The sequence below is a fragment of the Talaromyces proteolyticus genome (assembly GCF_021365285.1).
Source record: "Talaromyces proteolyticus strain PMI_201 chromosome Unknown BGW36scaffold_9, whole genome shotgun sequence".
NCBI lineage: Eukaryota > Fungi > Ascomycota > Eurotiomycetes > Eurotiales > Trichocomaceae > Talaromyces > Talaromyces proteolyticus.
The window spans coordinates 1,799,869-1,825,753 of record NW_025764285.1 but is presented as its reverse complement, the minus strand read 5'-3'; the positions used below and the strand labels follow the sequence as shown (position 1 = coordinate 1,825,753).

At 46.2% G+C, this 25,885-nt stretch overlaps 9 protein-coding genes across 9 annotated transcripts; 2 read left to right on the top strand and 7 right to left on the bottom strand.

Moving 5' to 3' along the window:
* Window positions 1–278: 278 nt before the first annotated feature.
* BGW36DRAFT_430212 (glycosyl hydrolase) lies at window positions 279–1,527 on the bottom strand (the record flags this gene model as incomplete). Its single annotated transcript, XM_046220813.1, has 3 exons — window positions 279–437; window positions 494–1,088; window positions 1,169–1,527. The coding sequence occupies 3 exons, from the start codon at window positions 1,525–1,527 to the stop codon at window positions 279–281; spliced, it is 1,113 nt and encodes a 370-aa protein (XP_046069863.1).
* Window positions 1,528–2,507: 980 nt separating this feature from the next.
* BGW36DRAFT_301341 (general substrate transporter) lies at window positions 2,508–4,182 on the top strand (the record flags this gene model as incomplete). The annotated part of the gene is made up of 3 exons (XM_046211679.1): window positions 2,508–2,704; window positions 2,764–3,741; window positions 3,801–4,182. 3 exons carry the CDS (start codon window positions 2,508–2,510, stop codon window positions 4,180–4,182), a joined length of 1,557 nt encoding a protein of 518 aa, XP_046069862.1.
* A 2,863-nt stretch (window positions 4,183–7,045) lies between these two features.
* On the bottom strand, window positions 7,046–12,480 carry BGW36DRAFT_463772 (uncharacterized protein). Its single transcript, XM_046222229.1, has 2 exons — window positions 11,081–12,480; window positions 7,046–11,033 (listed from the first exon to the last, which is right to left on the bottom strand). The coding sequence occupies exons 1-2, from the start codon at window positions 12,033–12,035 to the stop codon at window positions 7,213–7,215; spliced, it is 4,776 nt and encodes a 1,591-aa protein (XP_046069861.1). The 5' UTR covers window positions 12,036–12,480; the 3' UTR covers window positions 7,046–7,212.
* A 125-nt stretch (window positions 12,481–12,605) lies between these two features.
* Window positions 12,606–14,438, bottom strand: BGW36DRAFT_409736 (putative choline transport protein; the record flags this gene model as incomplete). The annotated part of the gene is made up of 5 exons (XM_046219119.1): window positions 14,217–14,438; window positions 14,110–14,156; window positions 13,972–14,051; window positions 13,425–13,917; window positions 12,606–13,368 (listed from the first exon to the last, which is right to left on the bottom strand). The coding sequence occupies exons 1-5, from the start codon at window positions 14,403–14,405 to the stop codon at window positions 12,606–12,608; spliced, it is 1,572 nt and encodes a 523-aa protein (XP_046069860.1). The 5' UTR covers window positions 14,406–14,438.
* A 205-nt stretch (window positions 14,439–14,643) lies between these two features.
* Window positions 14,644–16,166, bottom strand: BGW36DRAFT_384528 (uncharacterized protein). Its single transcript, XM_046216801.1, has 2 exons — window positions 15,690–16,166; window positions 14,644–15,567 (listed from the first exon to the last, which is right to left on the bottom strand). Exons 1-2 carry the CDS (start codon window positions 15,858–15,860, stop codon window positions 14,881–14,883), a joined length of 858 nt encoding a protein of 285 aa, XP_046069859.1. The 5' UTR covers window positions 15,861–16,166; the 3' UTR covers window positions 14,644–14,880.
* Window positions 16,167–18,201: 2,035 nt separating this feature from the next.
* On the bottom strand, window positions 18,202–19,907 carry BGW36DRAFT_217820 (uncharacterized protein). Its single transcript, XM_046209982.1, has 2 exons — window positions 19,701–19,907; window positions 18,202–19,652 (listed from the first exon to the last, which is right to left on the bottom strand). Exons 1-2 carry the CDS (start codon window positions 19,714–19,716, stop codon window positions 18,358–18,360), a joined length of 1,311 nt encoding a protein of 436 aa, XP_046069858.1. The 5' UTR covers window positions 19,717–19,907; the 3' UTR covers window positions 18,202–18,357.
* A 1,265-nt stretch (window positions 19,908–21,172) lies between these two features.
* Window positions 21,173–23,240, bottom strand: BGW36DRAFT_430206 (translation factor guf1, mitochondrial; the record flags this gene model as incomplete). The annotated part of the gene is made up of 2 exons (XM_046220812.1): window positions 21,173–22,436; window positions 22,495–23,240. The coding sequence occupies 2 exons, from the start codon at window positions 23,238–23,240 to the stop codon at window positions 21,173–21,175; spliced, it is 2,010 nt and encodes a 669-aa protein (XP_046069857.1).
* A 149-nt stretch (window positions 23,241–23,389) lies between these two features.
* BGW36DRAFT_384522 (DNA-binding protein) lies at window positions 23,390–24,523 on the top strand. The gene is made up of 5 exons (XM_046216800.1): window positions 23,390–23,528; window positions 23,592–23,617; window positions 23,674–23,792; window positions 23,839–23,867; window positions 23,921–24,523. The coding sequence occupies exons 1-5, from the start codon at window positions 23,480–23,482 to the stop codon at window positions 24,433–24,435; spliced, it is 738 nt and encodes a 245-aa protein (XP_046069856.1). The 5' UTR covers window positions 23,390–23,479; the 3' UTR covers window positions 24,436–24,523.
* BGW36DRAFT_384515 (DUF218 domain protein) lies at window positions 24,519–25,620 on the bottom strand. Its single transcript, XM_046216799.1, has 4 exons — window positions 25,461–25,620; window positions 25,257–25,367; window positions 25,130–25,181; window positions 24,519–25,081 (listed from the first exon to the last, which is right to left on the bottom strand). Exons 1-4 carry the CDS (start codon window positions 25,544–25,546, stop codon window positions 24,524–24,526), a joined length of 807 nt encoding a protein of 268 aa, XP_046069855.1. The 5' UTR covers window positions 25,547–25,620; the 3' UTR covers window positions 24,519–24,523.
* Window positions 25,621–25,885: the final 265 nt, after the last annotated feature.

Sequence of the window (25,885 nt, the reverse complement as noted above, 5' to 3'; positions counted from 1 at the left end):
TATAATATAAAATTATATATAAATATATAATTTTTATTAATGGATTAGTACGAGGCCTCAAACCATACAGGATACACGTTGCTAACTATGTCCCTCCTGAGAGCGTCCCGTTCAGAGCATAAGACCTCGGCAACCGCAAAGAGCTTGTTATTACTTCTCGAGATGATCTACTATATTCTATCATAGCTATCACATAATCAGTATAAATCTACAAAAAATGAGATTATAAGGACATTGGCAGTTTTAATAGTCTATATACAGATACACAAAGCCTTTCTCTAGCTGCCATCACCGGATGGTACCTTGAGGGATGAGCCTCTATTTACCGGAACTCCAAGATCAGGATTTCCAGATACATCAAAATTAACAATCTGCGCCATAGTATATCTGTCCCCGCCACAGCTGCCCGCAGAGTTATTAGTAGCATGATACGCATTCTAGGAGACAGTTAGAGTGTTTCCCGAGGAGCTTGAAGCGCAGTATTCGAACGTACCCAGACCTCGGTTCCGTCAGGAGACAAGAAAAAGACATTATGGCCCGTGCCATAATTGCCATTCGCAGAAGACAAAACAGGGCCAGACTTTTCCCAACTCAAGGCATTAAGAGGGTCTCCAGATCCAACATAGTGCAAAAGCCCAAGAGTATATGCTGGAGTACCACACCAAGATGCAGAGAAAGAGAGCCATGTACTGCCATTATGATATAGTGCATTTGGTCCTTCGTTCACAGCCGCAGGTTCACCAGATACTGCATCTGCCATTTCCCAGGGCTCTGTTGGTGAGGATATAATTGACCAGGGGCTAACAGTCCAAGTCTGTGTATCGAGCTCAGCAATTTGGATGCTTTGTATGCCCTGTTGATTGATGGCGGAGACGACATGGTAGCGACCAGCCCCTATGGTGAGATACGTACCATCAATAGACCATGGGGTTTCCAATTTAGGACCTCCTTGTCCCCCAGCTGCCGGCATCAATTCAGCGAGAAAAGTGTAGTTGCAGTCATAAGGATTGATATCACATCCCTTGAGTACAAATGAACGCTGGCCCTGTCCGATGTCTCCATTGCCAGCAGTATAGAATATATACCAACTAATTGAAGTCCGTGCCTTTAGCAATTTTCATAAAAAAGATTAAAATATTGATGAGCTTCAAACTTGGTGAAAGCATACATTCCATCAATAAAATGCATCTCAGGAGCCCATATATCTTGGTTGCGATCTGGATTTGTATCGCTCCAGACAGTTCTAGTGTCACCGTTGAGCAGCCCACCTAGAGTAGTGGAGCGTGTGACCGATATATGGGTTGTTTGAGTGTTTGTCAGATAGTAATATCCGCCCGTTGTGACAATATGAGGATCTGCTCCAGGAACGCGTATTGGATTGGAAAAATTCCGCGCTATAGTAAGGCCCGCTGCCAAAGATAGGATACTTAATGAAATAAGTCTCATTGTGAATCTTATAGCACCTTCAGCGCTGCTTGAAATCCCAAAGTTCTTGTTGATCTTCGAAGATTTGGATGTTATTGTCATTTTTTATATACGTGTCTCGTCTTGCTCGTTGCAACTCTCTTTGCTATATTAGCTACATCAGTCTCAGTCATCAAGAACAAGAGGATGTAACCCATCCCAATTCCTTTTCCCTCGGCCCCCCGAGCCGGACTCAGTACGTGAGTAAATTTAGTTATCAGTGTGTAAATTCCAAGTCGCTGTGTATTTCTACGGCACCAAGGAACCCCAACTCAGGGGGTGTTTTCTAAATATATGATCCAATCAAGCTCTGAGCAAAAAATTGAAGCTGTTCTCAAGTGCTGATTAGGCCAGCCAAGCTAAGCATAACTCCGACCCGCGGAACGGTCAAGTAGCCAATCATTCAATTGGTGCGTCAAGTATATTATTGCATAAGCCACAATCGTCGGATCGGAGATAATTAAATCGAAGAAAATGCAGAACCGCGAAAAATCAAAAATGCCAGGTCGCCCTTATGTAATATATAATACCAGCATAATGATATAAAATACCTGAATTCTAACTGATTAGGGGTTAGTTTAGGGTTAAGTTTTGGGATTTTAAGGTTAGATGATGAACATAGATCTTTGGAATGATTTATTAAGGCTGATTAGGGTTGAGCTGAGTTGATTAGAGTTTTAATTTGTGTGAAGATCAGATCAGCTTACCCTTAAGTATGGCTTAGCTGCGGTCAGTCTTGGTGTCTTTGTTTCCATGCTGATATGTGGACGCAGGTCATCAAATTTCGATGGAGTGTCCGTGTCGATCCTGCTGCGACACTTTTTTAATTGATATTATTGGAGTGTTTTATACTGCAACACGTTGGCGATCGACACACAGCCCATGGGAGCTAAGGAACTGAGGCGAATGCCCTTGCGCTGTCTGCGCCCCCACCGCAGTTGTGTCCTAGAGTTCCAATATAATTATACACCTTGCCATGCCATGCTCCAGCCATCTGAATCACCTCTTTTACCATCATATTCAGCATGGTCGATACAGCCCCCATGAACTGGCCTGGTACAGGAGATGAAGAGAGCGTCGTGTACGAGAGCAGTACTCCTGTCACAGAACAGGCACTCTGGAAAAGCGTTAAACAGAACCCTCGTTTGGCCATATGCAGCTTCTCATTAGCTGCCAGTGCGCTTCTCTACGGCTATGAAGTGGTCTTCGTCGGCTCTGTCGCCGCTCTACCAGCCTTCAAGTAGGATTGCAACGCTCTACCAGACTGCTGGATAATGCTGATATTAATTAACATTGAAGGCAAGAATTTGGAAAGAAAGACGACAACGGCGACTATATCGTCCCCTCGGTTTGGCTATCGCTATGGGCAGTGTCTGGCCCGCTCGGCACAGCTGTAGGCTCCCTGCTTGGAGGATGGGCACAAGACAGGTTTGGGCGCAGATTGACCTTCGGGGTAGCCAGCATCTGGCAAGCTGCCAGTATCACCATCTGTTTTCTGGCGGATGAGGCAGGTTCGACTTCAAGTCGTGGAGGTGCCTACTTTGGAGGAAAACTTGCGCAGGGCATCGGGATGGGCGGAATACTGTCGGCGATGCAAACTTATGTGTCAGAAATCCTGCCTACGCCCCTTCGTGGACCTATCCTGTCATTGGGCGCGCCCCTGTTTCTCTTGGGCCAGTTTGTCGGATCGCTCGTCATCAAAGCAGGCGTGGACCTACCTAATCGGAATTCATACAGAGTCCCAATCGCAGTGCAATGGGTTCTCTCCATTATCCCCTTTCTCGTCACGGCTTTTCTCCCAGAAAGCCCGGTGTGGCTCATGCGCAAGTCGAAATGGGAGGCCGCAAAATCAGCGTGTCGCCGTCTCGGAGGAGAACAGTCTACTCGTTTATACAACCGCCTGCAGGATGAGAGCACACAACGTGAGAGATATCGCATGGCTGCCAATGATATTTCATACTGGGACCTGTTTAGGAAGCGCTCCGATGCTAAGAGGAGCGCAATAATTGTCTTCGCCAACCTGATTCCAGAGTTCTTTGGCCTCCCCTTGCTTGGACACTCTAGCTACCTGTTGGAGGTTATAGGAATGGACGCTCACAAAGCAACAACCTACTTTATCGGCGGTGTGGTTGCTGCCATTATTACAAACTTTGTGGCATTCTGGCTGCTGTCCAGAGTTGGGCGACGGCCGTTGCTCGTCTATTCTATGTTTGTTATTACTATACTTTGGGCAACAGTTGGTATTGTGGGCTGCTTCGGCTCGGCTGGCGGAAACATGTAAGTCTCCCTGAAAGTGGCAAGCTTGGATCACATCATTTGACGGTCAAATCTCATAGCTATACTGCGGTTGGCCTGATTCTTGTCATCGCTACAGCTGGTCTCGGCGCGTGGCCTGTGTCATACGCCATATCTGGCGAAACCTCCACATTGCATCTCCGCGCAAAGTCTCAGGGACTTGGATGGTTTGTAAACTCGGCTGGGAGTGCAGTTTTCTCTGCGTTTCTCCCTTATTTGTACAACTCTGATGCTGCAAACTTGGGGGGGAAAATTGGGTTTATTTTCTGTGGATTATCTGGCCTGGCCTGTCTGGTTTCCTGGCTATATGTGCCAGAAATGAAGGGCCTGACGGTGACCGAGGTGGATGAAATGTTTGAGTCGGATCTGTCACAAGGATCAAAAATGCGCAGCAAATGGATACTACTAGCGCATGAAGCATGAAGCCTAGGCAGTACTTAATGTCAAGGAATATAGTATATCCGAAACCGAACATATCAAGCAATACGATGTACTATATCGGACTGCACGAAATGTCGTATCGGGCGTTATACGCATTGAGTATATAAGGACACTCGTTCATCATCATGTATCTAGTTTGTCTTGTTATATTTCATCATTAGAAGCATGCTACTATTGATTATTCAACAATCTTTGTTTAAGATTATCACTGCGATAATATCCTATTATCTGATATCGACCTTACAAGTCCCTTGCCGTTAGCAGAATATCCACCGTGATCTCCGATCTCAGTGACGAGTTGTTGACCACTTTGACATAGTCTATCATCTGAAGTCTCAAATATACTCGGTTTATCCACATTTCCATCCTAATTGAATGTTCTTTCATCCTAATTCGTTTCGAGTATTCAGTCACTCCAGTACAAAGAGACCTTCATCGTGTGACCACAATGTCAGGGTTACAGGAAGCGTGGGCCCATTGTACCAAATAGAAAATACTCGACCAAAATTCCTGGCTCTCTGCATTAATACTGGAGGCATATATAAGACTATTGTGGAAGTTGATATATCTTACACTGCCTCTGACGCAAGAGCATTCCTCCAGATGAAAGAAAAATATCCAAAGACGCGCCGTCTCTCCTCGTATCTTAACTTCCTAATCAAGCCAACTACAGTTGAGTTCGTTCAGGTAAATTTCTGCAATCCTCAAGATCACGCTTACATACAACTTACCTCAACCACGCGTACACTCTGGAGTCTTCCACTGTGGGTATGTGTCCATCTGCGATCGACCAAATCGTATACCCGTAGGCGACAGAAGGGACTACGAATATACTCCGAAGCCCCTCGAACTTCCTTTACCGATGCCCCTAGAAGCGTTTATACACTACCTCAAACACGATAAGGGAGACTAAATCTTACCCGTAACAACTGGGTTCACCGTATGCCGAAATGCCTCGAGAAAAAGAGAGATCGACACCGGTGAGGGGACACACGAATGGGGTGTACATATTATAGAGGGCCCAAATCGGGAAGTTATATTCTGTATTGCTATGACCACTATATTGGGAAGCGTGTTGGTCAATATCTTTTGGTCAACCCTAAATAAGGATATTCAAGGTGGGACCGGGTTGGGGGCCCTGATTGTGGCGCTTAGTAGAGGCCTAGGCTCAAGGGAATAGCTCAGACCATGTCGTAGATAACAATATTGTAGTTGATAGCACAGAAACAAGGTTCTTTATTAGTAAAAAAATGGATACTTATGCTGCTTTGATGTAAGAGATTCGGACTAGCTTTTTAATGACATATGTATATGGTAAAGTTAAGAACTTGAATGGGGATTCATTTTTTATTCTAGCTTGTGTTGTTATGTCTTTGAGTTTAAGAGAGCTTCCTATTATTTTACTTGGCCTGGTCTTTTCAATTATTGTTAGATTTGAAGAGTCGGCTTCTGCTATCTTGTTTGGGAAGGCTATTTATTACAGCCATCTTGCTACTGCTCAGTAAGGACAGTCTCATCCGCAGTTGAGCTGAATTTTAGTCTCTCATGTTCTTAGTTCTTACTTTGATAGATATTTTAGTTTTCATTGTTTAGAGGGCTGTTTTTGTCTATTACTTCAAATATCTTATATGTTAAGCTCGCTATTATAGTTTAGAGACAATTCTCTGGCAAGAAATCATCTTTGACAAGGATTGAAATAATACCAGGGCACTAATCTTTTTCTTTATGTGAAGTCGACGAACTTGAAGGAACTCTGTCAATGACAAACCTAACGTTTAAAACACTATCTTTAATTAGGGTGGTGCAAAGATAATATATCTGTCTCTTGACATTGTCGTCAAGTTCAGCCCGCATGTTACCGTGATTGAAGCGAAAAGCAAGGTTTTTGTATCGAAAAGGACGGTTGCAGTTCCGGCACCAAAGACTTTTGCGTGTAACTCTTATAGTCCGATCGAGAGGGAGATCGACGACTACAGGAGTCAATTCGATACGTACACCTTCATGAGTGGCACTTATTTAAAGACCGGTGGATTAAGGTCCAGTCACAGGCCCGGTTTTGACGAATTCTCTCAATAAAGGTTGGGTTTGTGATGCACAGTGTCCTTACAAATGCTAACACTTTCATTTGAAAAGCCCCTTTGATACCGAGCAAGCCTTTAACAATGCAATCATTGATGCCTATCTGACAAATGCACCGAAGCGCCACATTAGGAATGTCTTGACTGTCAAGCTTTCCCAGGATATACATTGTATTGTCCTCAAACATGGCGATCTATGGCTTCAAAATATAATGGTCAATGATGGTCGCGTTAGTGAGATCCTTGATTGGGAATAAAGTGGTCGATATCCAGAATCCCTGTATGTTTCACAGTGGCACAATGATTGCGTTGACTACCTGAGATTTATGCACCGTACTACTCGGAACTTACAACTTACCCATTCTTGGCTGAGGTGATAATGACAAGGTGAAATTGAATACATAGGAATATCCAGACAGAAATACAGATACATGATCTAAAGCTCCTTTAACGCCCCATGGATTATGCCGTATGTCAGTCAGGCAGGCCATGAATTCTTGATCTAGGCCTTCTGGGCGATAATGTCTTCCTCCCATATCAAGCAAATCTGCGCCGGCAGGTTTAGATTTGACTGCGTCAAAGTTCTTGTCGTGGGATAGTGGGTATTTTTCCGCAACAGCTCTGTAATGATAAAGGTGCCTATTTGATAGCTAAAAACACCAAGTTGAACTCTCTCTAATATTCAACCAAGACGCTATTATAAACAAGTCATTTGGGACATACAGACTCTTAGATGAGACTATTAATAACTCATACACAGGACCGTCCCTTCTTCAAAATGGCAAAGTACACAATGGACAGTTAATACAACCTCATTTGACTTGGCTGAATCTTCTTTTTCCCTCGTTGATCAAATGTTTTCTTTCTTGTGAGTCAAAGGCTTCCATCTGCCTTTACTTTGGAACTTCATTGCTTGTAGCAGCTTTGAAAATGTTCAGTAAATTTCAACCTTATCTCCTCGCAATTTCAGGAGTAATGCCACCATCTCTCTTCCGTTAACGTCATTTCTTACAGCAGCCTTAACCATCTTATCAGTAATTTCGATTTCACCCCCTCCTCGACGTAGTAGTAGCTCGACAAAATCAGAACCAAATCCTTCCCAAATTGCTGCTATACCTGTTGATGTTATCCAAATCGGTTCTCGACTTACAAGCAGTCTTAAGATCTTTATTCCACACTGTGTGTTCCTTGAAGCAGCAATAACTACATCCCGAGTAATGCGGATCTGACCTGCGCATCGTTGAAGGAGCGTTATTATAATTTCTTTCCCATTCCACTCGTTCCTTACGGCCGCCATCATCACATCCTCGGTAATCTGTATTTGGTCTCCTCGTCGGTCCAATAACAATTTCATGATCGCATTTCCACATATATCATTACTTGCAGCAGCATTGACAATATCCTTCGTAATTTCGATTTGGTCTTCATATCGATCTAGGAGTAGAGTCATGATCCACCACCCCTCAAACCGATTTCTGGCGACAATCCTGACTATATCTGGAGTGATCTGGATTTGATCTCCGTGTCGATCTAGAATTAATTTCATTATTGCCCACCCACTTTGCTCATTGCTTGCGGCAACTGCGAGAATATATTCTGTGATCTGGATCTGGTCTCCTTGTAGATCTAGAAGTAGTGCCATGATCTTGTCCCCGAGTTCTTGGTTGCTTACAGCATCGACCACAATATCTTCAGTGATCTGTATTTGGCCTGCTCGTCGATCTAGAATCAGTTTTATTATTGCCTCCCCAGTCTCTTCATTGCTTGCGGCCGCTTGAAGGATATCTTCAGTAATCTGGACCTGGTCTCCATGTTGATCAAAAATCAATTTCATAATTACCTCTCCATCACCTCCGTTGCTTACAGCCGCTTTGACAATATTTCGAGTCACCTGGATCTGGCCACCCTTTTGATCTAGAAGTAATGCCATTATTGCTCCACCGTTTCTCCGATTGGCCGCGGCAGCTTCGACAATATTTTCGTTGATCTGGATCCGGTCTCCTTGTTGATCAAAGATCAATTTCATAATTGCCTCTCCGTCACCTCCGTTGCTTGCAGCCGCTTTGACGATATTTTGAGTCATCTGGATCTGGCCACCCTTTTGATCTAGAAGTAATGCCATTATTGCTCCACCGTTACTCCAATTGGCCGCGGCAGCTTCGACAATATTTTCGTTGATCTGGATCCGGTCTCCTTGTTGATCAAAGATCAATTTCATAATTGCCTCTCCGTCACCTCCGTTGCTTGCAGCCGCTTTGACGATATTTTGAGTCATCTGGATCTGGCTACCCTTTTGATCTAGAAGTAATGCCATTATTGCTCCACCGTTTCTCCAATTATCCGCGGCAGCTTCGATAATACTCTCCGTGATCTGAATCTGATTTTTCCATCGATCCAGAAGCAATGATATAATCCCCTCTCCGCTTCCGTTGCTTGCAGCAGCTTTAACAACGGACCCAGTAATATGAATTCGGTCTTCCCGTCGATCTAGGATTAATTTCATGATTGCCTTCCCTTTGGATTCATTGCTTGCAGCAGCTTTGAGAATATCTTCAGTTATCTGAACCTGGCCATCTTTTCGATCTAAAAATAATGACATTATTGCTTCTCCGGTTCTCCTCCAATTGGCCGCGGCTGTTTTAACAACATCTTCAGTGATCTGAATTCGATGTCCTTGGCGATCTAAAAGTAATGCCATTATTTTCTCTCCCACTTCTCTATTATATATCACAGATTTCAAAACCTCATCAGTGATCTGAATCATATCTCCTCGTCGATCCAGGAGTAAGGTAATTATTCTCTCTGTGTTTCTCCCCCGGGATACGGCCATTTCGACAATTCTTTCGGTGATCTGAATTCGATACCCCTGTCGATCTAGAAGCCATGCTATTATTTCTTCCCCTTTTTCCTCATTCCATAAGGCATGCAAGATAATATATTCAGAGATCTGGACCTCATCTCCAAATATATCTAGGAGTAATGCCATTATATCTTGCCCGTTCCTTGTGTTTCTCGCTGCGGCTGCCAGAATCCGGTTTTGCGCAGCTATTCGCGCATTTCCTTTCTCCAATAACAGTGTGATCATTCCAATATGTCCAGCTTTTGCGGCTTCTTCGATGGGCGTGGCTCCGTCGGATGCCATCCAATTATCATCGTGATACATGGATTTCTTTGCATCAGATAATAGGTAATGGACCAATGAAATAATGCCCCATTTAGCGGTCACATGCCATATGGAGTATCCTTCAGGTATCCTTTCAAACCCTCTTTCATTCTTGTAAGCTCGCAGCCACCTTTCCCGCTTATGTGATATAACTTGAAAGAAAGGCGTTTGTTCTGGAGAAATTTCAAATGAAGATTGAGCAGCAGCAGCATGTTCAGGCCAGTAAAGGACCGCGTAGTAAAGAAACCCATAGACCCTTTCCTCCTTCAGCAGATCATCATCGTCTAGTTCAAAATCTGCCCATGATTGCTCGTCTGATAAAAGGTAATCAATGCATCGGCTTGCTAAAGTCGCATTTGCTCTTAATTCGTTTACTAGGCTTCCTCCTCGAGCAAGGAGAAGAAAATCTTTTACCGACTTATGCAGGAGGCGTAAAATTCCATCTCGAACAATAATTATCAGACGGCACATTTCAATATCTTCGTGAACATATGCAAGACGATCTTTCTCATCTTCATCTTCGTAGAGCCCACACGCAATACACAGTTGAGCAACACTCAGAGGGCGTCGCGCGATTACGACAGTGGTAAGCATTTGTAGGATTATATTATTGTCTTCTTTCTCTGTATTTTCCAACGTTGTCTCTAATAATTTGGCGTACAGTGAATTCAGCCCTCGAGGTAGGCTTTGCAGTGTTTTGAGTGCATCTCTGGAGCGTACCATTGCTAACTCGTCACACGCGATACCAATCCATAGAAACGTCCCTTCGGCCTTTTCTTGAAGTGTATTTGATACTGCGAGTCTGACATTCTCCGGGTACCGTTTTGTCTCAGAGAGCTCTGCAACCTTTTGATCAATCAAAATTTGGAGATCATCCTGAACCATATGGTAAGAGGACAGGTCCTTAGATTTAAACCGATGCAGATATTCGCGAATTTCAGGGTATGGTCGACTGGTGATTAAGAAATTAATGCCCAAGTTCCTTTTAATATTTTTGTTCCCGAAACTTTGTTTGATCTGAGTCAGCAGAACTTTTTGTGACTCATGAGTGCATTCGTCCAAGGCATCAATGATGCAGTAGAGTTGCCCGTTGTTATTCTCACGTCCTATCTCCATGAATATCGTCCATAGTCCATCAAAAGAATCAAAAAGCTTTTCTTTGCGATCTTCAAATTTGTGAAGTAAATGTCTCATGAAATCCTGGCGTTGCTTAACTACCTGATATAGAAGTCCACGTAGTATAGCAGTCGCGGTACAACGTTCCGGAGAACTGGAGTCACAGAAGAAGTACGCCATGATATTTCCGCTGTTGATATACCCAAATTGATTCGGGATGGAATCGGCGAGGGTGATTGCCATTGTCGTCTTTCCAGTGCCTGGGTTACCGTACAGCCACAGTATGTTACGATGAGCTTCAGAGGAGGCTTCCTGTGGACCAAGCCAAGTCTGAATTTCCTGTGTGTCCATAATCCATTCGCAGGTACCCGGAGCACGATCTCCTTTCGTTCGCTTCAGCGAATTCTTGTCTTCGATTGGGTCAGTAATGAATAGACTCCGCAAGCACTCCTTTTCTTGCGGACTAAAGTCAGCCTCTATGGTTCAGTTAGCGAGTGAACTTTTGAGCAGGAATATCACTTACTGTGCTCTGATCTTGTCTGCCGTTCGGTTAGGGGAACAATGGATAACAGCAACTTTGCATATGCAGCTGCGGCTAAAGATGCATACCCTTGCCATTGTTTTTGTTTATGGGAATCGCAGTAGTCGCAAATTCCACGAATGACCAGGCATGGCAGTTGGTCCATCAGGCCTGCCGCCTCCATTTCAAAGCAGAGGATGCCTAGCTCATGGGCGATCCTGTCTCGTATCTGCGCGTCTTTCATAACTTGGTTTCCGGAGGCAATTAAACCATAATGAACATAAGGTTCATCCGTGACTCGCGGCGTTCTATTCACCAACCACTTCGGATCACATGTAGAGCACTTACTGGCACTCTCTGGGTGGTCATACGACGCATAGAAAAGCCAGTCGTTATTAGGGCGAGAGAACTGGTCTTTCATTTCTTCATTCTTCTCAAGGACATCAACCATACATTTCTTAATCCCCTGTCTTCCTGTCATGTGATCACTTTGAATCTGGCTCACTGCGGCTAAGAGAACTGGGGGAGGTTTGTCAAGGAATCCTGTACGCTGAAAGCATCTATCCCGTAGCGTTTTGCCATAGTCGTATTGTATCACACCACTCCCACTGGCAGTCGGTTTGCTAACCACCACGTCACCAAGTCGAATATCGGTCTTACCGGGTACTCCGCCTCCAATACCGACCACCAAAGCAAATCGCAGCGATGAAAATGTTGACCTCATCGCCGCAAGCGCCGTTGCTGCTGAGGTAATCCCATAAACACCAGATGGTAAGCAGGTGATTACCATATTGTGGCCCTTCAATCTGCCTAGTGTATAGACGTTGTGATCACTTGACGGCTGAGGGAGGCGATCGTGAATTTCATCCAGCATTGCTTTCGCCGCGGCCATCTCCAATGGTAACGCGCAGATCCAGGCCACGGTATAGTCATCGTGTGATGGTGTTGAGGGTGCCATCTAAGAATGACATACTAATGTTTACTTCTGGCCACGAAAATTCTGTTATCATTCAAGGTTGGGGAGGATTTTTGTGAAATCCAATTGATAGAAAATATGCTGCTGTGCAAGGTATGATGAGGGGTAGCAGCTAGGTTGAGTGCAAGGCTGTCACCCTTTGTTGCATGAGCCAATCATCTACACTAGAGTTCTCTGGGGCCAAACAAGAAAGTCGCACTCAATAAGGTATACTCACAGAACCATCCATGAGGACGACCAGATTATGCAGCATGACAGGAAGCATTACTCCCACCCAACTTATGATAGATGAAGTAATTTCCTAAAAATCACCAGAAGGTATACACCCACAGATAATGCCTGCTAGGCGGCATGATATAGGGATTCAGAGATGATGGTATTGAAATTCATGAGGGGCATAGAACGCGCTGAAATTTGGGAAACAGCCATAGCTTATGTATTAGGACTATATCTATATTCACATACTAGATATAGCTTAGTAGCATCTTTTAAACAATTGTGAAAATTTAGATCGAATAATCTCTTTGCCTTGAACGCCTCACCTGTCTGGCTTTAGCTCTCAGATTCGCCCATGTACACATGCTGACTAGATGGAACGGCCTGGGGGCCGGTGTAGTCATGCTGATACCAGAACCACAAGGCTGCAACAAAGACTGTGAGTCCACCAGTGATAAGGCAGGAGTAGTTCATGTTTGTTGCATCGACGGGAAGAGAAGCAGGGAAGCAGAAAATTACCACAAAGACAATAATATACGTGCAGCTGATGCCATTGACAATATATCCAGTGGCTCCTTTCATCCAAAATGGTCCTGGTGTGACGTTGGATCGCCCTGATAGAAGATGGGGGAGGATTGCACCAAGATAGGACATGCTCGACAAGATCACATAAGATCCCACAAAGGCATTGAAGGCCGTTGTTGATCCTACGTAGATGCCGCCCATAACAGTGATGATAACTCCACAGGCCAACGTAGCATTAAAAGGGTTGTGAAAAGTCTTGCTGACCTTTCCAACCCAACTGTCGAATGGGCATGCCTTATCCCGAGCCAATGCCCATAATATGCGGCCTGCAGTGATATAGCACCCGACGGCGTTAATGAGAGTCGGGAGGAATGCAAGGATCAATAAACCGAGCGCACCGCCACGGGATCCAGTGGCTTGAAGATATATATCCGCAAGGGGGAAAGTCGAGTTCGATGCGAGAATAGCATCGAGGTCGTTGATCGCGTAGAAGATTGCGATCATGTAGACGAACGCTGACACGAAACCGATGCTGACTTGTGCCAGTATTGCCTTTGGGATATTGACACTAGGCCTGTGCTCTTTAATTAGCAACTTTGCAATACGAGTCTCTATGGGGCAGTGTGTCACCTCGGGATCTCTTCAGCGAGGTGCGTCGTGCAGTCCGACGTTCCCACAGCAAATGCCCCATTCAGCATGCCGGCCAGAAAAACAAACCCATTGCTGGAATACCCAGTCCCGTTTTGCCAATTGCTCCATACGAATTGATTCGATGCGTGACCGGTTCCATTGACCGTTGGCATTACCGCACACACAATGATCGTGATAGTCACACCGGCAATAATGAAGAACATTCCAACATTGCTAAGCATTGGCAGAGCCCTGTTGGCAAACAGTACAGTGGCACAGCACAGCCATGTGCAACACAGATATGCAACAAAGACATGCCACGCTTGCGGAGAAAATTCAGGATGGAATAAGGCATAGATTGAGATGATCTGGTTCCCCATAATTGCAGACATCGAAGCACCGCCAAGAATCCAGCAGAGGCAATTCCAGTATCCAGTGAACCAGCCAACTATCCGACCATAGGGGCCGGCAGTGAGCGATGCCCACTGATAAACTATAGATTATGTTCAGAATCCAGAGTCTTTCATATAGGTATCTGACAACATACCTCCACTTGTGGACGGGATGGCAGAAGCTAACTCTGCAATACTTGCAGACACGAACCAGTACATGATCGACACTGCAATACTTTCAGAGAGTTAGAACAGTGATAAATGTCCAGTATAGCGGAAATAGGAAGACGCACAATTCATAGATAACCCCAGCTGGGCCCCCATTATTAATAGCAACAGCCTGTTTCGAACATGAATAAGAAATGATCCATAATGTGTCTGCTTGAGGGTGGTCACTCACCAACCCGCCACCAAGTGCGATCCATGTGTTCCCCAGAGTCACTGCAATGCCACAGATGCTGAGGAGGCTGAAATTCTGATCCAGCTCTTGACGATGGCCTGAAGCGTTGATTGCGCTGTCCACTGGATGTTTTGGGGACTCGTCACCAACATAAGCAGTCGCCCTAGAAATATTGTTTTTCTCGGCCATGATGAGATATGGTATAATAATGTGGGGAGCGAGAGTAGACAAGTTACTGTTTGGGTCAGACCAAAGCTGATGTGGAAGCTGGTGGACTTTATAAATATTAGTCCCCGTGGGGAAAGAAGAATATCATAGACTTGGTTGGTTTCCTTCTATAATCTCACTACCTTTTGCCGGTTTCTAGTTAGACACATATTAGTAGGCATTCTCATCGCGTGAACTATCCCCTTACGATTCCTTTGAAGAGTAATATAGAGCTGATATTTCTCAGCAGGATCATTGATAGAGATGGGTCCATACATAAAAAAATTAACTAGTCCTAAAAGGGAAAGTGTAGCCTACGGATCAAAGTTTCGTCTACGAAACCTGGGGTAAAACAATCAAGTGTTTTCAGATGGACGGATGTTATTGGATAAAATGTCCGCAGCTTATCTCCCGTGAAAACTGTCTGCTCGTCCAGAACTCTGATCCCTGCCACCCATCACTCCACAACCACCCAGTTAATACCGTCCAGTTCAATACTCCCACCTACTTCCAGGTGCGTAAAGCTGTTTGTACAAGGTAAAGATACCGTAGATTCACCGAACCGTACATCTCGTACCAAATTCCCAGTCACCTCCAAGTGCCACCGCTCCACAACCTTGTCGTCTTTCGAGAGATACAGGATCCCCTGGCACCATTGCCCAACCCGTACCACAAGTCCACGGATTTGGGGATCCTGATGGTCTGTCTTCAAAACGATGCAGTTATCTATTGAAGGTAGCGGTGGAACAAGTTGCCAGATTTCCTCAAAGGGTTCCTCCTCTCCAGTAGTAGGATTAGGGAAAACCCCAGCTTCCAAGATACTTCTATCTGGCTGGACAGTAAGATCGGCTTCGTCGGCTTCATCCGGGAGATATTTCAGTTGACTATCGATTATTCGGGTCCATCTAGCACGCGCATGGGCTCGACTGATCGGTTTGGTATCTTGCTGATCCAGGAGACGGATTTCGACCTTTCCTGCGAAAGCCCATTCCAAATCATTGGAAAGTGGAGTGTCAAAATTGGATTTTGTAAGGTCTAAAGTATTCTGATCGTCTGCCTTTGCCACTCTAATGTCGACATAGTAGCCCGATGTAGAATATAATGCTAAAACTGACAATGGCTCGGTCATGTTTTCAGCTTGTCCCTATTAAACTTTCTAGTCAGTCTGATTATTGGCTCCCATATCTTAGCTCCGACAAAATATCAATATATATGAGATCAAATCATGCTGTAGGCGGATTTGCAGATTAGAGGAAGATCACCTACAAACCGCGCACCTCGTCTCTCAGTGACAGACGGAGTGATCGACAAGGCATGATCCCAAGGTATGGGATTATGGGTTGAATGTTCTGATGCCATCTGCTGCCTTTTTGAGATAGTAGAAATGAAGAGGGTCTTTCTGTTGTTGTCGCACGCGATAGCGGGATGCTGTTGCATTTATGGTGGTGTAAAAGTATATTCATGTACTCGGTAGACGCACAGGCGAAATCCAAGATTGGGTCACACGGCCTTATCATCTGTTCGAGAGTGGTCCACCAGCTAGAAGTTAGGTAAATTAAATACCTGAGTTCCGGCAGGCAGGGTTAGATTGACATCCTCGGAGCGAACTGCAGAAAAAGAGTGTCCATTGGATGTCAACGCCGATAAAAATCTAAGTATATCGTGGCTAGTCGAAAGGCTAAATCACAAGTCAAGCGGAGTAGTTGTGACAGTGATAAGAGCTAGCCACTAGTTCCAATGTCTGGTTGTGTGTGTCAACTTATCTCAGGTTCTTCAGCCCATATATGGTCACGTGGCAGAAATTCTGCCGCCGCTAGTCCTAAATCGGAAACCTGAATCTATGGCCTGAGCGCGTTAGATCCCTCTCACATATACATCAAATCATTGAAGACTCGGATACAGGATTGTGCCCCGAGGTTATGGGAGTTCTTTTCAATGATAGCTAACAAGTCTAGTGATGATAATCAATCAAGTTATGTTGGAATATTTACACTCATATGTATATTGTTAGCCCATGTCTCGGGTCCTCGGAAGAGTAATAACTTCTAAATCATGATGGGGATACACTTCCACTCGCTTGGTGCGAGACGGCAGTTTATTGAAGTTCTTGCTGGATTGGGGATTAGTCTAAGTTTTGACCGAATTCGATATTAACAGCAATTGATTGCGGAACATGAACAGGCAAGCTGTTCTCTTCAAAGACTAAATATATTGATACCTAACCGAGATATGAAGTGTAGTATAGACACAAATACAATTGATAACAAAAGAGAATTGTTATAACATTATTGTCTCCTGGGATAATTATAATTATAATCAGAGAGTACGACACATAAAATAAGTAACAACCAAGATCAGCATTTTTCTCTTACTACAGGAAAGCTATGCATTGCTTCACAGACGCTAGAGGGTGGCCTTACTGATCCCATGTTATATCGATCTAACCCCCTCTCTGATAGTGATATTTTGAGTGCACCCATCAATAATTATATGACAGATGAATTCAATTTCCAATACCAAGAGTATTGGATTGTTCAAGCTATTCGGTATACCCAACTCCAGGCCGCTCCAGCAACATCCAGATCAATGTCCACAGTTTCCAACTCTTCAACATCTTCGGATGGCTCGGTGTACAGGGCACTTACTGTCTGGTGAATTGGGTTGTACCTCTATGAGGATTTTTATAGGATTCTCACTTTACTATATCTGTAAATTATAAGAGATTCTTAGGCTTTAGAAAATAATAGATCTGAAATTAGAATCAAGCTACTTAAGCATGCAGATTGATCTAGTTAATAGTTGATAAATGTCTTGTATGTCATTCCTATTGTGCTGCTGTTCAGCGATGAGCAGTGTATAACTTGAGCTATTTACGGACAGGAGCTGCTTTATATCCAATTTGATGGCCTCCCAAAAGTCCTTGTCGACGGCATAGCCACAGGCTGGACAGCACACGACACGGTGCGCAGGGCAAGAGGTCAGGTCGTATCAGTCACGGCAACGGCGTGACCGATCTCTCCGCGGTTGACACAGCATCGTTTGCGAGGATGGGCCGGCTTCCTCGAGCCCACTATCGTGTCGCTGGCGAACGAATCCGGGGTCAAGACCGAGAACTCACGTTTCCTACCTTTTCCCGGCCGGTGGGAGGCTCCCTCGTCCACGGCGTTGGCAGGTCTAGTAATATCTAATAACTAATACTATATTAGAACAATTTAAAAGAAATAAAAATATAGAAATCTACATCAGCTAGTTCTTCTAATAACATTTATAATACTTTTTCATCCTTTCTTATAAAAGGCTAGATTATAGCTAACCAACGTCTTACATCATTAAAGCTCTTCTTATCTTAATATTTCTGTATCTTCTCTTCAGTCGGTTTTTTCTTAGTATTACGTGACAGTGATTATGTAAAAAGATAATTTATAGGAAATTCAAATCAATTAGGATACATCTTAACACAGGATACATATACAAATTTGTATGCAAATCCTATGCCAAGATGTTGAAAATTAGACTTCAGTATTACAGCTATATGAGAATGAAGATGTACGAAATTCGAGACGTTGGCAAAACGTTGTCGCAACCCCAAAATGGCAGTAACAATGTATTAGGGCAATATTAGAGTGGTATCCAGCTCTATTCTGCTATTGTTACTTCTGGGTAGTAATATTGCTAGTAAACGTGCTTACAGTATTTTAATCCACGTATACGAAATTAATAAAAAGTAATGAAAAAAAATCTGATCATTAAAGTCTCAATCAATGCTGCAGAGGTGCCTCTATCCGAGGAATCCAGAAAACGGAATGAAAACCGCCTGAACCAACCAAGCCAAAGATCCGATCGTATCCTAAATACATGAAAAAGGCAATAAAAAAGAAATCTGTCAATGATAAAGAGTAGAAATGAGTGCATATAATCCCGAGATTGGTTCGGTTTATTTGACTTCATGCTCATCGTCGAACGGACTCGATGACCGTTGCGTCGCAGACTCATGGGCGAGCATCTTGACTGATGCTAGGCTGCTCCGTTGGCCTGCACGCGCAGGGCCGGGAGTCTCGTCGGGGATGGTTTGAGTGGTGGTAGCTGCGGTTGAAGGGGAAGTGGCGGTGGTTGGTGTGGCAGCCGTGTGGGTGATGGTAATTGATGAAGGGGTTCTTGGTTGGTCGGAGAATGGGCCCTCGGAAAGACTGATTTGAATGCTCTGTGAGGACGGACCAGTTGGGGTAGTTGATCCATCATCCTCGTCGTCTGAAGAGTCCTCGAACTTTGAATTCTGGTTATCGAAACGTTTGCCGCGAGAGTGCGATGCGATAGATTCGGAGGAATCCGAGTCGATTTCTTCTTCAGACACCACCGGTACCTTGGGCTTCGAAGATGCCTTGACATTCACAGGGCGAGCGACAACTGAACGAGCAACAATTGAGCTATGTGGCACACCGGCTTTTTGCAGCTGTGCATTTGTGATGGCAGGTACCGCAGGAGCGTCTAATGTGCGAAGGGAGACATTGTCGGTGGGGGTGTTGGTACCAGACTTGACACTAACCATGGCAGCCTTAGCTGCGCGAGCCTGTTGGGCTGGCATAGGACTGATGATAGCGTCGTTTCGGTAAATTGTCGTTGCAATACTGCTGCGAGCAAGACTAGTGGCGATGCTACGACGGTCACTGGTCATTGCAGAGTATTGAGAAGCACGCAGATCGCTGGGTGTGAACAGATACTGGTCGTTGCTAGCCATTGATCCATGGGCACTTGGTAGAGGTGGCACAGGAGGAACAAGAGTTCCTGGAGTATGCGGTTCGGAGCGATTGGTGACACCTGGAATGTAGGCGATCTGGATGACGTTTGAAGCCCGGGTCAGAACTGTGGAAGCGATCGACTGCATCGAGCGGCTGCGTTGGTGACCAGGTGTATTATTCTTCTCTGGTTGCAGGGATTCTGCTTGACGTCTCTTTCTCACGACGAACCACCAAAAGAGGAATGTGATGATACCGATGCAAGCCAAGCCGCCGATAACACCTCCTGCAATGGCACCGGCATTAGAACCACCACCACCACCGGAACTGGGAGTGGGTGTGGGTGTGTTCGGGATGCAAGTGACCGTGGGACATTGGTCACAAGTACGACTCGATACTTCGCACGTCTCGTTTGCTTGACAGTTGCAAGTGGTGGGATCACATCCAATACAACGACGGTCGAAAACGGTGGAGCGAGGGGAAAATTCTTTGACAACTGCGACAAATTAGCGAGTGGCGAGTCGAATCAAAGACTGGGACGTACACTCTGAAGTAGCCATGATGGGCAAATTCAAAATCAATATATGCAGATGGAGGAAAGAGGGTTATCGTGAGGGGATTGCAAGATTCGTGTAACCGGTCTACGGCGTAAAAAAGATAACGAGCGTGATAGAAACCTAGCCGGAGAAGACGTCAAGCCTCTCTACGGGGTCGGAGTCTAGATAGTAATTATATTCAAAAAAGGCGCGCGACCCGGGGTCGGTTGCAGGAATGAATGGATTGGAGGTGTTTGGTAGTCGCCAGTCGAGAATTAGGTGGAAAAGCTCATGATCTTGTCAAAGAAACTCGTTAGCGAGAGCATTTGGGATGAATCGATGAGTTGGACGCAGTTGGTATTGACGAGACAAATCAAACCGGCTCAGTTGGCGGGTGGGTGGTGCTTTACTCACGAGGCTGGACGTCAGACGCAGGGGATGGCCGGATGAGACAAGGCGGCGGAACAGCGTTGACCTGGCACCCAAGACCGGCTGGATGAAGATGGTCTCTGGATGGAATCACGTAGAGCGAAGGGGTGGTAGCGACCGACTGGGGAGGGCGTGGAGGAGGCAGTGATGGAGAAATGAGGAAAGAGAGAGATTGCGAAGAGCGAGTGCCAGGCGGAAGGACGAAGGACGGAGGGCGCAGTGTCTGTGCCTGAGGCCCAGTATGTGGGGGCCCCGGCGCCGCGCGGGTCTGCCGCTGTCAGCCAGCGCTGATTGGTGACTGCTGCGGGCTGCCGGGCTTGCATACCTTCTATTGGCTGCAGCCCGCCGCTTGAGATGTACCCGGTTAGCGTAGTGGCTGCCAGTGTAACATATACTCGGACTAAGAAGCCACAAACAACACGGGCAATTCTTTCTTTCTTGTTACTACGTTATCGCGATACGGCGATGAATGCACGAAACGAATGATTAATCTTTTTGGATATAGCATGAGATGATCAGTGATATTCAAGAGAGTCATATCGTACGACGTCGCAAGCACGGCCCGAAGCGATCACGCTGGACGGGACTACTCTTAATTAGTATTCACCCAAGTCACGTCAGTAACTACAGACAAATAGTCAAGCCCAAAGCATTGCTTTTTCGTTGTTATATTTTGGTGACATTCTATCAGAACTCCGTAGAGAAAAGATACTATCAACAATAGTCGCAGCATGGCTAGATAGTAGTCGATAGTATCTCCAACATGGTGAAAGGCAGTCCAGGAATAGCAAAAGTGGAGCGCACGAGGGACGGAGATTACGACGCCGGGGCTGACCAATGGCCGCGCAGTGCCTGGGCCCGACGCTTGGCGGACTACCATTGGCTGTGCCGATCATGGCTACTTTGGCATCGAACGCGCGGTCTAGACTTTTTTCCTTCTATTCAATTGAAATTTGATAGGAGATCATATTGTACATGGTATACACATATACATACGTAGTTACATACTATTATATGATAAGGTACAAAACATTATGTGGTGTAGCGTACACTACTTCGACAGAAATGCCTGAAACGCGCTATGGTCAATCACCACATTGCCCACCGCGTTCAATCGCTTGCGTCCTTCTTTCTGCTTCTCCAGCAGCTTGCGCCGCCGTGTCACATCGCTGGCGTGCAGCTTGGCCAGCACATCCTTGCGGTACGGCTTGATTGTCTCGCGTGCGACAATTCGTCTGCCCACCGCCGCCTGGATGATGATCTCGAACATCTGCCGGTCGACGTGCTCCTTGAACTTGGCCACCCATTGCTTGCCCAACCGCTCGACCTGGCTGGCGTGCACGATGCGGGAGACAGCGTCCACCGCCTTCTTGTTCACTAGCAGCTGCAGCTTCACGATCTTGCTGGCTTTCCACCCGGCGTCTTCGTAGTCGAGTGTCGCGTAGCCTTTGGTGGATCCCTTGAGTTTGCCGAAAAAGTCTTCCACGAGCTGGCCGAGAGGCAGCTCGTATTTGAGAATCACTTGCGACGAAGTAAAATATTCGAGACTCTGCTGGATGCCCCGGTTCACCTCGCACAGTTCAATCACTTTGCCGAGATACTCATCCGGAAACGTTAGTGTCGCGAGCACGTACGGCTCGCGGATTTCTTCTACTTTCATCCGCACATCGTCCTCGTCGGGGAAGTGTGCGGGGTTGGTGATTGTGACTTCTTTGCCATCTTTGTAGATCACTTTCACAGGAACCGTCGGCGGGGTGATGAGGATACTGGCGCCGTGTTCGTGTCGCAGCCGGTCTTCAAATACGGAGCAGTGCAGCGTGCCCAGAAAACCTAACCTGAATCCCGCACCGAGCGCTTCAGAAGATTCCTTCTGAACAGTAATACTCCGATCATTTAGCATCAGTTGATTTACACTGTCTTCCAGATGCTCAAAGTGGTCAGCGTCGCTAGGATACGCAGCGACAAAGACCATCGCCTTGGGCTCTTCGAACCCCGGCAGCGGCTCCACTTTCTTTTCAAAACCAACTTTCGTATACGTGTCACCAATCTTCGCTTCCTTGCTTCGTTTCATGCCAGGGTTGAAATAGATGTATCCGACCTGTCCCGCTCGAAGAACGGACTGCGGCGTTTGATCCGGATACATGATCCCCACCTCGCCAACGAAGTATTTCAGTCCCGTAGCAAAAGAAACTACCTGGTCCCCAGAGCGGATCTCGCCATCGAACACCCTCACCAGAAGAATAACGCCTTTGTAGGTTGAGTACCACGAATCGACAAGCAGCATGCGAAGGGGCTTGGTATGATCACCGACAGGTCTATAATCTATCAGTACTTGCCACATCTTCACGTATAATATGACAAGTGTAAACTCACGCTGGTATTTTCTCAATCACCGCTGGCAGTAGCCCAGCAACATTCAGCCCCGTCTTTGCAGACACTCTAACCGCATCATCCGTGTCAATTTCAAACGTACTCTGCATCTGCTCGAGCGCCCGTTCCGGGTCCGCAGACGGCAAATCCACCTTATTAATAACCGGTATCAGCTCTAATCCTTGAGCAAATGCCAGATAGAAATTGGCGACCGTCTGCGCCTGCACCCCTTGGCTAGCATCCACTAGAATCAGCGCCCCTCCACAGCTCGCATAACTGCGTGACACCTCAGCACGGAAGTCGACATGGCCTGGGGTGTCGACTAGGTGCAGTAGATAATCCTCTCCGTTATGATTATACAGCATCGTACACGTCTGCGCCTTAACTGTGATTCCGCGCTCGCGCTCCACGTCTAGCTTGTCGAGCACTTGCTTGTTTGAACCGGGCTCGATAACGCCGGTGAGTTCCAATAACCGGTCCGATAGTGTGCTCTTGCCATGGTCGACGTGGGCGACAATACAGAAATTGCGGAACCGTTCGATGGGGATAGCGGCGACTCGCTTCTCGAGATCCGAGGCCGCTTTCGACGACGCTGGGGCGCGTTGTGTGAATGTACCTGTAAACGTGCGTAGTCGTAGGGTCGATGCTGTGTGGTTAACAGGAATCCCTCGCCAGAGCAGCCCAGTCGACAGCTGGCGCGGTGAGTTCGATGTGCTCAGCCATCGGAGCACGTGCAGGCATCCTCGCATCGGGATAAGTGCATTGAAACGCACCGATATCAATTGATGCTGGTGAGGAATGAATTGGTCAAGTGTGCTGAACGAACATTTGAAGCTCCGGTGCGGCTTTTATTTTTTGGATGCGGCGCCAAGACTCGCACCTGGTCGCAGTTGCTGCGGGAGACTTGCAGTAAACAACCCCAACTGAATACTGCGTACTGCATACATTGCCTTGACGACCTTCTTTCTACAGACCAGAACTCGTCACAATGTCCGCAGAGAAGGAAAAATCCAAGGTCCATAAACTATCCTTGAAAGGTAGGCGAGCGGCTGGCCGAACTCCATTGTTGACAGCATAATGCGGGGATTGACCGGATGCAGGGTCCTCCAAGCTGGTCTCCGAATTTGTGAGTATCATCTAGAAGATCACACTGAATAATTGACTAAGTGTCTAATTACACAGTTTGAATACTCGATCAACTCAATTCTGTATTTCCACACCGCCCGGAACGAGGACCGCCGTCCCATGCTGATATTATCTAGCTACCAACGAGGGGTCTACCCAGCGGAGGACTTTTCACCGTGAGCCTACCACGCTCTCTTCCATTCTCTATTAACGTTACGATAGTGTTAAGAAATATGGCCTAAACATGCTCGGTACGATTACGACTACTCCTCCCACATCTACCTCTTCTAATACAACCGAACAGTCACATCCGACGATCAAGTCAAAGCCTACATCAAGAAGATCATGTCGCAGCTAAACAAGTGGATGATCGGCGGCAAGATCTCAAAGCTGGTGGTAGTCATCACCAGCAAAGAAACCGGCGAGAATGTGGAGAGATGGCAGTTCGACGTACAATTACACTCGAAATCGGCATCCAAATCCTCGCGGACAGCAGCAGCTGCCAAGGATAAAGAAAACGCCGCCGCCGCCGCTGCTGCCGACACAGGTGTCACGGTGGAGAAGACTGAACAGGAGATTCAGCAGGAAATCCAGGCGATATTCAGACAAATCACCGCGTCAGTAACCTTCCTGCCTGTGCTGGACGGAAACTGCACGTTCAATGTCCTTGTCTATGCAGACGCAGACTCCGAAGTGCCTGTGGAATGGGGCGACAGCGATGCTAGAGAAATCACAAATGGAGAGAAAGTACAACTAAGGAGTTTCAGCACTAATAACCACCGTGTCGATACGCTGGTTAGTTATAGACTGGCCGACTAGTCAACTATGTTTCGGAGCGATGGCGTTGATTCACAAACGGGCCTGTTTATACCAGTTCATATTAATTCAATATATTATTACCTATTAACTATACACTACCAAATCCAAGCTTCACCCACGGCAGCCTCTCCATCCCAGGAAACACTCCCTCCCCCCGCCACCTCACCAATTCCCTTACCACCTCATCCCTCTCCCCCTCCAACACCGCCCTCTCCTCCCCCTCACTCCATCCTCTTCCCTTCCTCTTCGCACCCAAAACCAAACCATTCCCATGCTCATCGGTCCTCCACAATCCCACCCCCCTCTCCATCTCCCCTTGCTCCAACTCACGCCGCGGCGTGACATGTTCTGGCGGATCAATCCCGACAAACCTAACTCTCACCTCTCCATCCCCATCTCGCATAAACACACCCGCCGTGATACCGATAGCGGGGAGATGTAGCTCAAGAAACCTGCATTTCTTGAACGCGTGCGTCACAATGGTGAGACGTTGCGGGTATGCAAGCTGCGTGTGTCGGCGCCAGAGGAGGAGAGAGAAGAGAATGTTTTGATAAGAATCGGTAGCGTGGCGTTCAGCCAGAATATCTCTTTCGTTTATTGCAACAGAATTTGAAGGGCGGAAATAGTTATTTTCGCGCGCGAGGTTCTGCGAAGCGTCAATTCACGTCACTCCATTTGAATTGGGGTTCTGTACGAGGTATGATTCTCCCTCTGTGAGACTGGTCTTGTCTCGTTTCGTTGCACCGCTGAAGTATATACATCAATACACACGGGTTTTCTCTACAAGCATGGGAATGGTGAATCAATTGTGAATGGCTCACCCCGAAAACACCAACAGCCCTGTACCATCGCTCGCCTCGAATTCTCTAACTCCGGCCTTGATGTGGTTGATAAAAGTGGGTGTTTCGCCTTTCTGGAAGGGCGCGGTTAACCTGGGAGATGAGCAGTTATACAGGTTAGAGTAGAGGTGTGGAATGAATCTACAGTGTTCTGGGATGTACGCGGGCTTATGTTTAGGAACTTACCATTCACTCTCATCAAACCCTCGAGTCGGCCCGCCTTGGTATATTGCGTGGCAGCATACTACGATCAGGTGGTTGAGATTGGGCATTGTCGGTTCACCTAAAAGTGGGGGAATTCAAGCGTGAAAGATAATAGATTTGTGGATAGGATATCCAGATTATGTAAGGCTGATCAAATCTATCTGCATTATGCAATATCTCGCAGAACCACTGCAATCATGATGGTGGTGATATAGTACAAGTGATAAAACAATAAATGAAAGAAACAACGCCAGATTTGCACCGGGTTGTCTTTGCATGCTAGGAAGCTAGGAACTGCCGAGTATTTTCTAATAAAAAAGACAAAAACAAAACGAGTCCCTGCGATGCATCAGTTGGGTCAACTGTCAACTGCTAGATTCAACGCCGTTAATTAATAAAATTGAACC

Bases quoted from the DNA above. Each gene is read 5' to 3' on its own strand.
- BGW36DRAFT_463772 (XM_046222229.1), bottom strand. From the start codon at position 12,035: ATGGCACCCTCAACACCATCACACGATGACTATACCGTGGCCTGGATC. The intron at 11,034-11,080 runs GTAAGTGATATT...ACTGAACCATAG, and splicing joins GCAGACAAGATCAGAGCACA to AGGCTGACTTTAGTCCGCAA.
- BGW36DRAFT_384528 (XM_046216801.1), bottom strand. From the start codon at position 15,860: ATGCAACAGCATCCCGCTATCGCGTGCGACAACAACAGAAAGACCCTC. The intron at 15,568-15,689 runs GTAGGTGATCTT...AAAGTTTAATAG, and splicing joins AGAGACGAGGTGCGCGGTTT to GGACAAGCTGAAAACATGAC.
- BGW36DRAFT_384515 (XM_046216799.1), bottom strand. From the start codon at position 25,546: ATGCCCAATCTCAACCACCTGATCGTAGTATGCTGCCACGCAATATAC. The intron at 25,368-25,460 runs GTAAGTTCCTAA...CTCATCTCCCAG, and splicing joins GGGTTTGATGAGAGTGAATG to GTTAACCGCGCCCTTCCAGA. The intron at 25,182-25,256 runs GTGAGCCATTCA...TATATACTTCAG, and splicing joins GGGCTGTTGGTGTTTTCGGG to CGGTGCAACGAAACGAGACA.
- BGW36DRAFT_384522 (XM_046216800.1), top strand. From the start codon at position 23,480: ATGTCCGCAGAGAAGGAAAAATCCAAGGTCCATAAACTATCCTTGAAA. The intron at 23,793-23,838 runs GTGAGCCTACCA...ACGTTACGATAG, and splicing joins CCAGCGGAGGACTTTTCACC to TGTTAAGAAATATGGCCTAA. The intron at 23,868-23,920 runs GTACGATTACGA...ACAACCGAACAG, and splicing joins ATATGGCCTAAACATGCTCG to TCACATCCGACGATCAAGTC.